The 17,083-nt window shown below is 40.7% G+C and overlaps 1 protein-coding gene across 2 annotated transcripts in view; it reads left to right on the forward strand.

Annotated features, from left to right (window-relative positions):
- Positions 1–17,083, forward strand: part of SORCS3 (sortilin related VPS10 domain containing receptor 3) — a 597,794-nt gene that overhangs the window by 422,128 nt on the left and 158,583 nt on the right. For both annotated transcript variants that reach the window (XM_023240898.2, XR_006587279.1), the window contains exon 6: positions 10,480–10,544. In XM_023240898.2, coding sequence (XP_023096666.1) covers positions 10,480–10,544 — 65 coding nt within the window. The remainder of the gene's footprint in view (positions 1–10,479; positions 10,545–17,083) is intronic.

Below are 17,083 nucleotides of genomic sequence, written 5' to 3' on the forward strand. Positions count from 1 at the left end.
AATAGCCCCGGGAGGAAATCACCTCCCACATTATTCACATCTGTATAGATTTTTTTCTCCTTTTTAACACCAGTTGAGCAGTCCACTTGATAAACATTATCTGGGGCACAGGCAAGAAAATGAGATCTCTTTTGGCCTTGAGGAAGGTTTGTCTTTGAGACCCAAACGTGAGCTCCAGGCTTACGGAGGGCCGTATATAATTTGTCTGACTGAATAAAAGTGTTGTAATCATCCATTCATCAAATACATATTGATGATCTACCATTTGTCAAACACTGTGATGGAAAATGCCAATAGAAGATCCAACAGAAGCCTGAGAGGTCAAGGATTGTGTCCCACAGCTAGAACAAAACAATTGCAGTTCTTTATGATGGTTTCTACACTGGAGAGGAGAACGTGCTGTTCAAAGAACCTCGATCAAGGGTTGGTCCCCAGGTTTGTGGTGTATAATCCATCTGAAGAGGGGGAAAGGTGCTTAAACTGAACTCCATAGCAGCGACTTCTCATATCCAGTGCCTGGCACAATGTTGCATTATTAAGCGCTCAACAGATGTAGAACTGAAGTCCAAGGGAAGGAAGAAGGTAGGCAGGAAAGCATATTAGTTTATCCTGCCCTTCAAACTGCAAAGAATGCTTTTTGTGCCAGACACTGTTCTAAGTGTTTACCACTTAGCTCATTTAATCCTGTAACTGTGTGAAGTCAGCATTATGATCTTCCCATTTCACAGATGTAGAAACTAAAAGTCATTATTGGCACATCTGTGCAAAATGGGGTGGGAGCTTGTGGAAAAGGGCCTGATATTATTTCCCTTTTGAGGAAGAATGGTAAAATCCCCTGGAAAAGATTAGTTTTTCCCCAATCATGGGTGTTAAGTTTCAGGAAAACCTTGTGAAAAGAGAATTAACCATTAGGGAATTTTTAAATATTTATAAGGGTTTTCATAGACTCATACATGTTCTTGATACCTTAACTCTGTTTTGTTCTTTTAAATGCTGTTTTATAGGGGTGGCTGGGTGGCTCAGTCAGTTAAACGTCCGACTTTGGCTCAGGTCATGATCTCACAGTTTGTGGGTTAGAGCCCCGTGTCGGGCTCTGTGCTGACAGCTCGGAACCTGGAGCTTCTGATTCTGTGTTTCCCTCTCTCTCTGCCCCTCCCATGCTCACGCTCTGTCTCTCAAAAATAAATAAATGTAAAAAAAAATTTAATTGTTTTATAGTCACCTCATTAAAACCAGGAATGCATATCACTATATAAAGGCACTATTGATGACTTAGCATTAATAGTAATCCACCCATATGTAATTTCTCTTTACTATCTGATACATTTTAGAAATTTTTGGTAGTTTCCTTCCATGTAACTTCAATGGCATACTTGAAAATTCATTTTTACTTTGTTGTAGCCATTCAGCACAGGGAACTTGATGTGTCCTATGGCTGGTTCTGCATTGGATATGGGGTCCTGGCCTTTCTATCCATCCTGGCCTCACGTTGGTCCTGGAAATGTGAAGGGGCTTGTGTGTTTGTGATGGAAGAGGGGTCAGGGGCAATCACTAACCCTCTTGGCCTACCTGAGCAAGCATGCCTCTCATCCCCTCCCCTGTACTTATGGCAATTTCACGGTCCCTTTTATATATGTCTTGGCTCGTTCCATTTGCATAGACCTACAGGAGACTCAGAGCCAAACACCAAATTTTCTTTTCCTCAACTATATTTATCTTTCTCAGGCTTCTGCAAAGATCTCCATTTATTACTTCTCTGTTATTGGCCCAGCCTCCTTGTTCTGTTCCCAACATTTCCTTCTTACTGATTATCACCAATGGTGGGGAGGGGGCTTCAGGTTCATGTAGTCTAGAATGAACATTTTCTGAGATGCTGTATTGACAATGTATAGAGTGCATTTCTATTTCCTACAAAGCTGCTCCTGAGGACCTCCATATGGGAGGTGTGGAGACAATGGGGCAAGATGGTTCTTTCTGGTCCTTGATTCTAGGAGAGATGGCTGCATGTAAACCTCTCACCAGCCAGGAGAGGCAGCTTACAGGAGAGGTTAAACTCCTGGCTCAAAGCTACTTGCCTGACTGAGCCCTGGTTTTGCAGTTTACTAAACTGTGTGCCTTTTGGCAAGTTGCTTAATCTCTCAATGCCTAAATGTACCCTTTTAATATGGAAAATATGGAGAAGAATGGTTCAAGACTCATAGGAATGGTGTGAGGATTAAAGATCAGCATTTACATTTAAAACAGAACCTGACACACAGTACTCTCAGTGTCTATCAATTGTGACTATCTATTGGGTGACTTTAAGTATGTTATTTAATCTCTCTTATTATCCCCATCCTACCAAGGATGGAAATTCAATGAATGGTACCTTCCTTAAAGATCATCTTGAGGATTAATTACGACAATGCATGTAAAACACCGAACACAATGACTGACATGTGAATGGTCTCAATGTCCATTAGCATTTATCCTTATTACTGTATGCGCTTTCCTCCAAATTTCCACAGGTTTATCCCTTACAACTTCTGCCTACCCCCCAGAAAAATGATCAAATATCTGCATCTTGTATTTCTTTGCTTGCTGTATTTGTTTGCACTTTTCTTACATTTGGTTTTTAAAAATGGGGGCTTTTGTGGGGGTGGGGGACTTTAAGATTAGGAACTTGATTGTTTCCACTTGATGAATGTCAGAGAATTTCCTGATAAAGTGGTGTAGCCCAGAATAGTGATAGTTCATGGGTATATCAGCAGTGTTAGGTCTAAGTGCGGAAGGGAGATCTCTGCGTGGTTGGTTTGTTTGTTTGTTTTGTTTGTTTGCTGCCTTTTTAGCAGGGGAGATGGAGTCCAGGCATCAGTTGAGTGAGCCCAGGTAAGACACTGGTTCTCGTTCTCAACTTGAGGCAGTTTTGACCCCAGGGGATAGTAGGCAGTGTCTAGAGACAATTCTGGTTTTCAGGCCGGTAGGGATATGCTACTGCATCTAGTAGAGGCCAGGGATTCTGCTAAATTTCCTGCAGTGCATAAGACGGCCCCACAGTGAAGAATTATCCAGCCGAAAATATCAACAGTGTTAGTGTGGAGAAACCCCAGGCTAATGCCAACAGTACTACAGAAGGTGGGCGGTAACATTCCTCTGTGTGCTGGAAAAGGGCAGGTGTATTCTCCTTATTCTCAGCACCCAAGCTTCTCTGCTCCATCTCTGGCCTGCTGAGCAGCTTAATCTCTTCTCTTGTGGATCCAGAGACAAAGCAGCTCTGAAGTACAAATTTCATATCCCCATCATTTAATCGGAATGTATGCCTAATCCTGAGCTGTGTGTGGTGGTAAATATTAGAGAAAGATAATTAAGGTCCCTGTCCTTGGGAAACTCAGTGTCTGATAGGTTGTATATTAAGAATCATTCTCTTTGAAATGGATGCCTTAAGCGAATATAGAAATACATTCACACGGGTATGCTATGGGCTTATGTGGATAAACAGGCTGCAGTGCTGGAATGGGACTAAGAAACATTTTATTAGTCAGGACTGTCCAGGGAAACAGACCAGTAGGATATAGAAGAGACAGTAGTATATGCAAATAGACCAACAGGAGGATGGGGGGAGAAGACAGGGAGAAAGAGATTTATTAGAAGTAATTGGCTCATGTGATTATGGAGGCTGAGAAGTCCCAGAGTCTGCCACCTGCAAGTGTAGATTCACAGAGTTAGTGGTGTAGTTCCAGTATAAGTCTGAAAGCCTAAGGACCAGCAGAATTAATGCTCTAAATTCCTATCTGAGTTCAGAAGAGGACCAATTTTGGAGCTAGAAAACATTCAGGTAGGGTAAGTGAATTCTCCTTTACTCCTTCTTTTGTTCTATTCAGGCCTCCAACAGATTGGAGGAGGCCCACTCATATAGGGAGGGCAATCTGTTTTCCTCAGTCTACTGATTCAGATGTTAGTTTTATCAGAAACATCCTAGAAGACACATCAATAATAATATTTAGCCAAAGTGTCTGGGCACTTCATGGCCCAATCAAGTTGACACACAAAATTAACCATCACACAAATGGATTCAGATTGAAGTACCTTCAGATGCATCTAACTGCCATTTGTCTCTCAGTGCATTTCTCTATTTGTGTGAATCCCTGGCCTCTACATTTTATGTTTTGATATCACAATTTGCATTTATTTACATGTATATCCATTAAAAAGTTAATTATAGTCAATTTAATATTTTTGTCCTTTAAACTTCCTACTAGACTTATCAGTGATTTATCCACCACCATTAAAGTATTCTGAATTTAACTATACATTTACCTTTACCACTGAGTTTTATACTTTTTGTTTGTTTGTTTTCCTGTTACTAATTAGCATCCTTTTATTTCAGCTTGAAGAACCTCTTTTAACATTTCTTGTAAGACTAATCTATGGGGATTTCCTCCTTCATCTTTTGTTTGTCTAGAAAACTCTTTATGTCTCCATTAATTCTGCAGTACAGTTTTGCTGGGTATTCTTGGTTGGTTGACAAGGTTTTTGTTTGTTTAGTGCTTTGAATATATCATCCCACACCCTTCTGCCCTGCTAACTTCTGCTGAAAATCTGTTGATAGTCCCACCAGGATTCCCTTGGGTATAAAAAGTTGTTTTTCTCTTGATGGTTTTAACATTCTCTACTTGTGTTTAAATTTTGATAATTTAATTGTAATGTGTCTTATGTTGTTCTCCTTGGTTTCATTAATTGTAATGTGTCTTATGTGGTTCTCCTTGGTTTCATTGTTTTTGGAACTCTCTGGGCTTCCTAGGTCTGGGTGCCTGTTACCTTCACCAAGTTAGGGAAGTTTTCAGCCATTATTTCTTCAAATCTTCTGGAACCCTATAACAAGAACATTTGTCCATTGTATGTTTTCTCATAAGTCCCTTAAACTGTATTCACTCTTTTTAATTCTTTTTTCTTTTTTGCTCCTTTGGAGGAAGTCCACTTCTATCTTAGAGTTCACTGATTTTTTTTTCTTATACTTGATCTTGTCTCTTATTGAACCCTTCTATTCAGTTGTTTAATTCAATTATTGTATTCTTCAGATCCATGATTTCTGTTTGGTAATTTTTAATATTTCTATCTGTTGAAATTGTCACTGTTTTCATGCGTTGTTCTTCTGACCTCAGTTAAGCATTTTTATGACCATTATTTTAAGCTCTCTATTAGGCAGATTATTATCTCCATTTCTTTAAGATCAATTTCCAGAGGTTTATCTTGTTCTTTTGTTTGAAACATATATTTCTGTTTTTGTTGTTGTTGTTGTTTGTTTGTTTTTCATTTTCCTTGACTCTTTGTGTTGGTTTCTGAGCATTAGATAAAACAGCCACCTTTTCCAGTCTTGACAGAGTGACCTCATGTAGGAGATGAACCTCATTGACCAGCCTGACTGAGCTCTTAGCTGTCTCTCAACTTTGTGTTTGTCCAGGCCTCCTTTGTTCTTAGTGGCTTTTAGTAGTCATGAGTGTCCCAAGTCCTGTCAGTATCTCAAACTTGAGGATTACAGTCAATGTCTAGATACAGGCTTATGAGAAGCTGGTTCCTGAGGCACAAGTTGGGAAAGTATGTAGATAAGCCACTTCCAAGGAGAAACTGGGAGGTGGGCCTTCTTGCCATCTCCCTCAGTGCTAGGTCCAGGTGTGTAGCTGCAAGGGGTAAGGGTGCTGCTATGCCCATTAATAACTATTTCTTTGCTTGCTACAGTCCTTAGTGCCTCAGGAATGCAAGACCCATTTACTACTAGCATCAGGTGATCCAGGGTCCCATCCCTCATGTGACAACTGCAAGAGCTGAGGTGCTACATACGTGTACAACTTCCTTTCATAGAGATACTGGTGACTTGGTTTTATTATTGGAGTAGGTTTGAAGGAGATGGTAGGAGAAGTATCTGCCAGCTTCCCCAGTCTTTGGAAGATGGCAGATAGTTCCCAGATGCCTGCTAAATTAGAAGCCTGGCCCTCAGGTGGTAGCCTTTAAGGTAGGCAGATAAATCCCTTTCAGGGAAAGAGTAGAAGATGGGTGTTTTGGACCTGTTTCCTCTGCACTGAACCTTGGGGAAGTAGATGGTTAAGAATGGATTCTTTGTTTGCTATAGTCCTCTGGGACTCATGAATGAAGCCCTGTTGGCTATCAGAGCCAGGTGATCTGGGGACCCATCCCTTGGGCAGCAACCCTAAAAGCTGGGGTGTGGTCCTTCCAGTAGCACAGCTCCTTCCAGGGAGCTACTGGCAACTTGGAATGGGCTGTAGGGAGAAGATGGGAGAGGTATCAGTGGGCTTCCTCAGTCTGTGAGGAGGATCACAGCCCCTCAAAGCCTGATAAATTAGAAGCCTAGCCCTCAGGCAGCAGCTTTTAAAGTCTGCAGATAAACCACTTTCAGGGAAAGACTGGGGGAAGGTGCACTGAGCCCTAGGGCAATAGCTTCACTGATTGCTCTTGCACACAGGAAGAATTGCTTCTTTGTTTGCTATAGTCTCCTGGACACAAGCCCCACTGGCTTTCAGAGCTAGGCATTTTGGGGTCCCATCCCTCTGATGCAAGCCTTAAAAGTTGTGATGCTAAATATGGAGGCCAAACCCTTTGCTCCTGATTATGTGTCACTGTGCCAGAGGTGGGGTTCATGGTGAGAGTGTATCTTAGCCTTTTCTCCCCATTTCAGTGTGGGTGTTTTCTCATTCATCCGGTGTGTGGGAGTCACTCAGCTAGTTTCTGGATCTCTTTCAGAGAGAATTGCTCCATATATAGCTATACCCAGTGTGTACCTGGGAGGAAGGGCACTCAGGAGTCTCCTGTGCTGCCATTTTGGTCTACTCTGTCTCTTTCTGAACCTCTGTCTGTCTTTGTCTCAACCACTGTCCTCATATCATCCTTTCTCTCCCTATCTCTCTATGAGACTCCTTGTCACAATGCCAATCTTTCTGTATTATATCCACATCATCCCTTTAGACCTATTCTCCCTATCAGACTAGAAAATTTTCTCTCAACAGTCTTGACTTGGTGAGTAGAGAAGAAAAGCAATTCTTTCTAATGAGCTCCAGTTAGAGAAATTCTGAGGAAGTCCTCTAACTTGTCCTGACATGTTCCAATCACCACAGCCAAGATGCCTCATGGTCATGCTGGATCATATACCATCCTGGGGGTTCAGATGGGTGGGCTGCTGTAATTGATGACCCTGGACAAAGCACATGGCTTGAGTTGGGTAGAATAGTTCTATAAAAGATGGAAAGGTTGTAGGGGTACTAAGATAGCCAAGACTGCAGAAGTCTGCTCTAGGGAAGCAAAAACTTAATCAAAATACAAATGCTAGAGGATATATGATCCAGATTCTGAATTCTGTAGAAGTCCAAAGGAGTTAAATCAATGTAAGCTAGAGTGACCAGGGAAAGCTTCCAGGAGGTGATTCAATTTCAACCTTAAAAGATAAGGTTTTAGATAGATAGGAGGGAGTGAGAAATCCTGAATTAGGGAATGGTTTCTGGTTTTTTATTGGTGGTGTTTGCATTGTTTTAAGCTCCTAAGAGACAAGGGCTTTTCTTTTGTTATAGAATAGCACTTGATAACCAGTTAGGCTTGGTCATTGGAACCAGGTTCCAATTGTGTCCATTCTACCCTGCCCTTGACCTTGGAGGAATGATAGAAGAATACCTGAGAATCCTCTTATCCTGACAATACCAACTTGCTTATAAACAGAAAGGGAGACTGTAAAATAGAGCAGGTGTCCATGAAGTCCATTCTGATAGCTTTAGCCCTCTGTTTGTATGACCTCAGCCCTCTGTTTGTATGACTCAATGTGAGTTTCACATTGTAATTTTGGCATTATCATAGTAGACTGGATTGCTTATTAAATGAATAATATATTAATTTAATAAACACATTGGTAGCCCCTGATATATACTCAGCACAAAAGTGCCAAGGATTCCAAGATAAATATATAGGGTCCTACTTTGTTAAAATTTATATCCAAGTACAGCAGGCAAGTGTAATGACATAAGTGATATGACTGAGCCATGCAAAGCAGTGGTTCTAACACTTGGCTATACATAGAAGTCACTTGGGAGCTTTAAAAAAAACTACCGATGCCATCATCTTATTGTTACAGCAAATGCTCGGTGCCCAGGAAGAGACAAGCCACACACACTAGGGAAATCAGGAAAAGACTATTTATTGCACACCAGTGTTGACCCAGCGGAGTCACCTCCAAAGGCTGAGCCCCGAACCTTGGCATCAGCCTTCTTTTATGGCTGAGATGGTAGAGGGTTGAGAGAAAAAAGAAAAAGGGGAAGGGGCTCTTATCAGTGTTGCTATCTGGGTAGTTGGTGGACACAGGAGGCAAGCAAGATTACAGAAGCCAAAAGTATGCAAAGGGAGTATCCAGCCTTGGACATCTGGCTGGCCCCTTTTATCTTGTTTTTATTAGCTTTTTCCTCATTATCTCCAAAGGATTTTTATTTCATTGGGAGGGATGGGGAGGGATGTCCGGGAGGGGCCCGGACATCCAGATATTTAAAGCTCTTCCAGTGGCTCTCATGAGCAGCCAACATTGAGAACCACCAATGTACAGATGCTATGGAAGCAGATAGAGGACTCTTCAGCAACATGAAGAGTGGAAGGGCTGCCAGAGGGGTGAGCCAAGTGAGCTTTGAAGGAAGGGTGAGAGTTAGCTGGAGAAGAAAGGGGACAAGGAAACCATTGGATACGAAGGACATGGAAAGCAAACGGGAGAAGAGCCAAAAGGACATGACTTGCTCTTGGCTGAGGAATCAATAAGTCTTTCTAGTTCTGGCCTCATCCCTTTGTGATCTTAGTCAAACATCAACTTTTCTGTGCCTCATTTTCCCTTTGGTCAAACCAGCTAATGATACCTGCTCTCTTTACCTTAGAAGTTTCCCTTAGGATCAACTGAGGTGAGCAAAAACTAAAATACAGTATTTTGATGATCATAAGTGAGATTTTAAGTAACAGCTTTAGGCATTCAAAACATAATCATTTCATTTGAAAAAATAAAAATCATTTTATTTTTCCTAACATATAGCATTTGCAACCTACTTTATTAAACAGAGTGCACTGATGCCATTTCCCCCCCTGATTCCTATTTTCTGTTCTCCCTTTAGCGTAGATGCCAATAGAGTAATGAATGGCCCTCTACTAGAGTAATGAATGGCCCAAGGGCCAGGGAGAAGCTTTGGGTTTTAAGTTCTTAGGTCTGTTTTTCATAGGTTTTTTTCTATTTTTCTTGCTATCTGGGTATCAGCTATTGATGCTCACTGTTTTAAATTTCTATTTTATTTATTTTATTTATTTAGTTTAGTTTTTTTTTTTTTTTTTGAGAGAGAGAGAGAGAGAAAGAGAGAATAAGCAGGGGAGAGGGGTAGAGGGAAAGGGAGAGAGAGAATACAAGCAGGTTCCCTGCTCAACACAGAGCTTGACCCCATGACCCTGGGATCATGACCTGAGCTGAAATCTAGAGTCAGATGCTCAACCAACAGAGCCACCCAGGCACCCCTCTCACAATTTTAAATTCTACCTTTTCTTTCTAGCTTGCCACTTATTACCTGTTGAAGACTGGAAAACCAGAAATCCCATCTTAGAATGATATTTAAAATAAGAGTAAATAGACCAAGCAAGAACTTGCTGGAGAGTGGATTATGTGATCTCTTTAGTGCATGAATGTTTTAATGTCTGTGTTGCCTCTTTTAGCTGACTTTCTGTGTCAACCTCTGGCCTGGATACCTCATGTGGGAGATGGCTGACTGGGGCTTTATGTGTGGAAGGTCGGAGGCCCACAAGGATTAGTTTGTCAGGATTCTCAGCCTGTCTGCTTTTGGCTGTTGGCCATAGACCTTTAAGGTTTCCCACTCTGATCACTCCGAGAATTTTGTTCTTGTCAGACTAGATTTTAATGTGTGTCACCAAACACTTATTGTTTCCGGGGCAGGAGGAAAGAAGGGCAGATAGCCTCAAACTCAGGAGGGCAACAGTGTCTTGAAGTAAACAGCTTGAGTGGAGGTTAACCACCCTCATCCAGAGGACAGATCAGGGTAGGGAACAGAACACTCCCAGTGGGAAGGCAAGGGGGAGAAAGTGCTGGAAGGAATCCTGTGTGGCAAGACTGGGTGTGAGGGGAGAAGGAAGGAGGTGGGGAAGAGAGAACTTCTTAGGTGCCAGGTGGTGAAGAGGCAAGGACAGACAAAGATTTAGACCTGTATTACTGTGGACTTTGTACTCTTTTATGGTTTTTTTTTGAGAGCCACCGACTCCCTAATGCCATTCCAGGACTCATGAGTTGTGACCATTGCAGGTGACAGCTGTGTCTGCCAGGCTCACCAGTGGCCATCCTCTGTGGGTCCCCACAATGCAGGCTAGGCCCTCTTGAGAAAGTGGCTTTCCAAGTAATAGTCAGCCCTGAATTCTTTTTTGCACTTTGTTGTCTGCCTTCCGTGTGGTCACTGTCTCTCCTTCCTTCCCCAGGTCGGTGGCCGGATTGGATAAGGAGGCGGACCTGGTGCACATGGAGGTGCGGACTGCAGATGGATGTGAGTGCTGAGGCCTGGAGGCTAGGCCAGGGGGGGTCTGCCTGCAAGGCTCCCTCCTCCCCTAATTTGCATTTTAATGGCTTGGGAAAATGAAAAGGCCTGAGCTCCATTACTGCCATATCCATCCTATTTTTCAGAGTAGGGGGAGAGGCCTCTGGTCCCAAAGGAGATGTTTCACTGAAATACACCCTCAGGAATGAATTTTCTGGGGATGTGAGTTAATGTGATGAATTTTGAGGCTCCTGTTAGTAATTTCCTGGCATCTTCAGTGTAATTCGAATAGGAATGTCCATAGCTCATCAGGCTATTTTGCATTCACATGGTGAATTACAGGGACTGCCAGCTTTAAAAATGAACCTTCATATAGTCAAGCTTACCCAAAAAAGTCACTGGACAATTTTTTCAAAACTGTTTATTCATTCATTCTACAAATATGTAGGGTCAGGCTACTCTGTGCTGTGTTAGGCCCTGGAGATACAGGGGTGAGCAAACCCTTTCTGTTTCTTGTCCCTGCAAACAAGCAGTGGAATCCCAGGATCCTGAATACGTGACCCCTTCGCACAGTATGCACCTGCGCATGTCTTACACGGAAATCGATAACATATCATTTTGCACCACTTAAACATTTTACTCTTCCCAGAGTTGATCGTATTATCATAAAGCTCTTCCCTACCCAAGAAAATCAACTTAAAAACACATGAAATGTGTGAAAATATATGATATAAATGAAAGAGATGAAAATATAATTAGCCTAGGTCAACAATAGAGCCAAATACTCTGTGGAAATAGTTGTGATGGAGGAATGCTGTGGAACAGGCCCCAGACTGTGAGTTGGGTCCTGGGTTGTTCCATGCACTAGCCCTAAGGCCTGGAGAAACACCCTCTGATCTCAGTGCTGAGTCCTTCCATTATCTGAGAACACTCATCCTTGCTCTCCCCACCTCATGGGGTTATAGGCTGACCAAGTGGAGAGACATTTTATGGAAATTGTAAAAGGTACAGATGTAAGGAGGGTCAGTTTTGACCTGGCTGTGGGCGTTGGATTGTCATTTAGAACACATTAAGTAAAACTGCATGCGCTTTGTCCCTGATAAATCTGTTTTTGATGCCAAACACAGGCACATGCCAGAAACATGCATTTTGGGGGATATTTTCTTTTTCTTTTTCTTTTTAAAAGTTTTAGAAGATGACCAGCATTTGTTACTATATTCTGCTGAGTACTTGATTTTTTTCTTCCTTTCCTTTCCTTTCCTTTCCTTTCCTTTCCTTTCCTTTCCTTTCCTTTCCTTTCCTTTCCTTTCCCTTTTCTCTTTTCTCTTTTCTCTTTTCTCTTTTCTCTTTTCTCTTTTCTCTTTTCTTTCTCTTTTCTCTTTTCTCTTTTCTCTTTTCTCTCCTCTCCTCTCCTCTCCTCTCCTCTCCTCTCCTCTCCTCTCTCCCCTCTCCTCTCTTCCTTTCCTTTCCTTTCCTTTCCTTTCCTTTCCTTTCCTTTCCTTTCCTTTCCTTTCCTTTCCTTTCCTTTCCTTTCCATGTAATTTGGTTGCATTTGGTCCTTGAATAAATGTGAGTCTCTGAAGCAGGCAAGGATGAGGGATGGTTCACATACTCTTTAAACAAAAAAAAAGTATTTTTTTAACAGAAAAGCTATTTAAGATTTAAGAAAATAATGCCACCCATTCAAATGCACTGATCATAAGAGTAATGGATTCAAAATGATATTATCTGACTCTTATTGCTGAGAAAGAAACTGGGGGAAGAGTGAGATGTAGGGGTGTGAAGGAGGAATAGGGCAGCAGGAAAAGAGCAGAGAGTAGCCGCAGATGATCTAGAGGCCAGGTTTTGGTACAGTTCCTATCTTGGCTTTGCTTCCCATATCAACTTTTTTTTTAATGTTTATTTATTTGTTTTGAGAGAAAGAGAGAAAGAATGAGTCAGCCACTGGGATAGAAGCAGAAAGGAGAGAGAGAGATGGGGTGTCTGGGTGGCTCAGTCGGTTGAGCGTCCGACTTTAGCTCAGGTCATGATCTCACCTCACGGTCCGTGGGTTCGAGCCCCACGTCGGACTCTGTGCTGTCAGTTCGGAGCCAGGAGCCTGCTTCGGATTCTGTCTCCCCCCTCTCTGCCCCTCCCCCACTGGCACTCTGTCTCTCTGTCAAAAAATGAATAAACGTTAAAAAAAATTAAAAAGAAAGGAGAGAGAGACAGACAGACAGACAGACTCCTAAGCAGGCTGCACTTTGTTAGCACTGAGCCCAACATGGGGCTTGAACTCACAAACCATGAGATCATGACCTGAGCCGAAAATCAAGAGTTGGACCCTTAACCAACTGAGCCACCCAGGTGTCCCTCCATGTCAACATTTTTTGCCTTAGATGTGATCTGTGCTGGTTGTAGTATTTTAGAGTTGGAAAAACTTTGTATGACTATCTAACCTCCTGTCTATGTAGGAATACCATCCCTGAAAACTTCTGACAGTGTATTCTCAGGTTCCCAGATTTAGGCTTAATTAGAAACATCCTTTTCTACTCCTGGACAGCACCCATGTTTGTTTGTTTGTTTGTTTGTCTATTTAAGGTAATTTCTCACATTAAGTTTAAACCTATTTCCCAAAAGTTTAACGATTCTGATCCAAATTTGGATAAGGCCTATGGTGCAGGACTGCCACAAAATTTTATGAGATTAAAAATGCAAAAAAACATAATAGTTTCTGGCCTATTGTCAAGAATTGAAGAAAACAAGCAAGTACAACAGGAATAAATGTCATGTGCCACACTTAGGTTAAATATGGTATATATTAATCCTGTTATATTTTTCAGGTTTCCAAAATCAGTTTTTCAGTAGTTAATATTCTGATTGCCTCTAACCCATATTTACTTAGAAAATGTATATAACAAGACTGCATTAACCTGGAGATGTTGTATTTTGTATATCCTAATGAAATGCATGATACTTTTCTTTCATGCTGTGTGGTGAGGGCCTTCTTACTCATACATTTACACATACACACACATCTCTATCTTTTAATCATCACAAAAAGGCACAACATTTATTTCCTTTTTTCTGATATGGTAGTCTGGACTAAAGTTTGCCCAAATTCACACAGCTAGCTAGTGATAGAATGAAAACTAAAGCACAAAACTCTCAACTCACTAGAAATGAAAGGGAACTTCCAACAAAGAACATCTACAAAAGACCTACAATTAACATTATATTTCATGAGATACTGAATGCTTTCCCCATAAGAGCAGGAAAGAGAAAAGGATGTTTATTCTTAACACACATATTCAACATCATGCTGAAAGTCCTAGCCTGTGCAATAAAGGAAGAAAAATGAAATGTAATTCATATAGATTGCAAAGGAAGAATTAAAACTCTTATTATTCTCATTGACATAATTGTCTATGTAGAATATCCCAAGAAATCTACAAAAATAAAAAGTTCCTACAACTAATAAGTAAATTGAGCACAGTTGCAAGGGACAATGAATTCAGTCAAGAAAGGATGTTATTTTTAACAAATGATGGTGGAAAATATTGGAAAGCCATATGGGGAAAACTGAACTTCAACCTATGATTCACACCTTACACAAAATGCAACTCAAAAATGGATATTTTTAAATGTAAAATATAAAATTATAAAAAAAATATAGAAAAACACATAAGAGAAAATCTCCATGACTGTGGGTTGGCACCAAGAACAAAAAGTACAAAGAATTGATAAATGGATTTCAAAATTAAAAAAGCGTGTATTTGCTTTGCCAAAGAAACAGTGAAGATACTAGGAAAAATATTTGCAAATTATGTATTTATTAAAGGACTTGTGATCAGGGACTTTGAGAGCATAACAATAAGAAACAATGCAATTTTTTTTTTTAAAACAGGAGAAAATTTGAGTAGACCATTTACTAGAGAAGATATAAGGATGACAAATAAGCAAATGAAATGATGCTCAACATCATTATACATTAGGGAAATGAAAATTAAAGCCATAATGAGGTATTATTACATACCTATTGGAATTACTAAAATAATACTAAATGCTGACAAGAGTGTAAAGCCATTGGAACTCTCATACTTTCCTGGTGGGGACACAAAATGGTACAACCACTCTGGAAAAACATTTTGGCAGCTTCTTATAAATTTACACACACCCTTATGATTCAGAAATCCCACTCCTACATATTTACCATACAGAAATTCACACTGAAACTTATACACAAATGTCTGTAGCAGATTTATTAATAATCACCCCAAAATGGAAATACCCTAAATATCCTTGAATGGATGGATGGGTAAGCAAAGCTGTGGCACATCTGTAAAGAACATGGATGAATTTCATAGGCATTATACTGAGTGAAATAAGTTGGTCTCAAAAGGTTACATACTGTAGGATTCCATTTATATGATCCTATGGAAAAGGAAAAACTAACCATGGAGAAATATATCAGTGGTTTCCAGGGTGGTTGACAAGAAAGCAGCACGAGGAATCATTCAGGGTATTGTAAATGTTTGGCAACCTGTGGTGGTTGTTACATAAATCCGTATATCTGTTAAAAATTTAGAACTGTATGTCAAAAAAATTACTGTACATAAATTTTAAAAAGTTTGTATTTAAAAATAATACTAAATGGGCACCTGGGTAGCTGTGTATTAAGGTTAAGCCACTGACTCTTGGTATCAGCTCAGGTCATGATCTCAAGGTTGGTGAGTTTAAGCTGTGCATTGGGCTCCACACTAGCAGTGGAGCCTGCTTGGGATCTCTCTCTCTGCCCTTCCCCTGCTCACTGTTTCTCTTGAAATAAATAAATAAAACCTAAAAAAAATAAAAATAATACTAAAATAAGTATTTAAAGAAAGGAGGGGGGGGTACCTGGCTCACTGATTTGGAACAGCATGCAACTCTTGGTCTCAGGGTCACGAGTTCTTATAACTCTTGATCTTGAGGTCATGAGTACAAGCCTCACATTGGGTCTAGAGGTTTTATAAATATTTAAAAAAATAATGATAATAATACTAAAATAAAACCTATAGTGAGGAAAAACTAGAACACACAGTTCTTAGCTTCTAGTTCTATAGAACTTGCTACCATTTATGATTAATTAATTAATTAGTTAATTGATCACTTAGTTCTTTTATTCAACTGGTGTTTATTTAAATTAAAAAAATTTAACGTCTATTTTTGAGACAGAGAGAGATAGCATGAACAGGCAAAGGTCAGAGAGAGAGGGAGACACAGAATCTGAAACAGGCTCCAGGCTCTGTGCTGACAGTTCAGAGCCTGGAGCCTGCTCCAGATTCTGTGTCTCCCTCTGTCTCTGCCCCTCCCCTGATCATTCTTTCTCTCTGTCAAAAATAAATAAATATCAAAAAAATTAAAATCTGCATATTCTGGTCACTGAGGGGATGTAGAGGTGAATATGATATTATCTCCACCTCAGAGAGCTTGTGGGCTTGTTGGGGAAATAGACAAGGATTTGAGTAATTCTAGCACAATCTCACAGGGTTCATAGGGTTGAACATATATTATGTTGAGTTATAAGTGGGAGTATTGCTAATAGTCTAAGGAAGTTGGGGGTTCATAGGGGCATATGTACCCCAATGTTTATAGCAGCGCTTTAAACAATAGCTAAATTATGGAAAGAGCCTAAATGCCCATCAGCTGATGAATGGATAAAGAAGATGTGGTGTATATATACAATAGGATACTACTTGGCATTGAGAAAGAATGAAATCATGCCATTTGCAGCAACATGGTTGGAACTGGAAGGTATTATGCTGAGTGAAATAAGTCAGAGAAGGACAGATATCATATGTTTTCACTGATACGTAGATCTTGAGAAACTTAACAGAAGACCATAAAGGAAGGGAAGGGGAAAAAATAGTTAGAAACAGAGAGGGAGGGAGGCAAACCATAAGAGACTCTTTTTTCTTTTAATTTTTTTAATGTTTATTTATTTTTGAGACAGAGACAGAGTGCAAGTGGGGGAGGGGCAGAGAGAGAGGGAGACACAGAATCTGAAACAGGCTCCAGGCTCTGAGCTGTCAGCACAGAGCCTGATGCGGGGCTTGAACCCACGAACCGTGAGATAATGACCTGAGCCGAAGTCAGACGCTTAACCGACTGAGCCACCCAGGCGCCCCAAGAGACTCTTGAATACAGGGAAAAAACTGAGAGTTGATGGAGGGGGTGGGGGAGAGGGGAAAATGGGTGATGGGCAATGAGGAGGCCAATCATTGGGATGAACACTGGGTATTGTATGTAAGCGATGAATCATGGGAATCTACCCCATAAATCAAGACCACACTTTACACTTTACACACCGTATGTTAGCCAATTTAACAATAGATTACACACACACACATGTATGCACATGTGTGCGCATGTGTGTGTGCATGTGTGTGTGTGTCTATGTGTGTGTGTAAAAGAAAGTTGGGGGAAGCTTCTTAGATGAAGTTTTTGATCTGGCCCTTGAGAGATTAGTAGGATTTTATCAGAACATTTTGGATAGAGAGGAGAACCTCACACATTCCCAGAGTTCACCC

The sequence above is a fragment of the Felis catus genome, chromosome D2 (genome assembly GCF_018350175.1).
Source record: "Felis catus isolate Fca126 chromosome D2, F.catus_Fca126_mat1.0, whole genome shotgun sequence".
NCBI lineage: Eukaryota > Metazoa > Chordata > Mammalia > Carnivora > Felidae > Felis > Felis catus.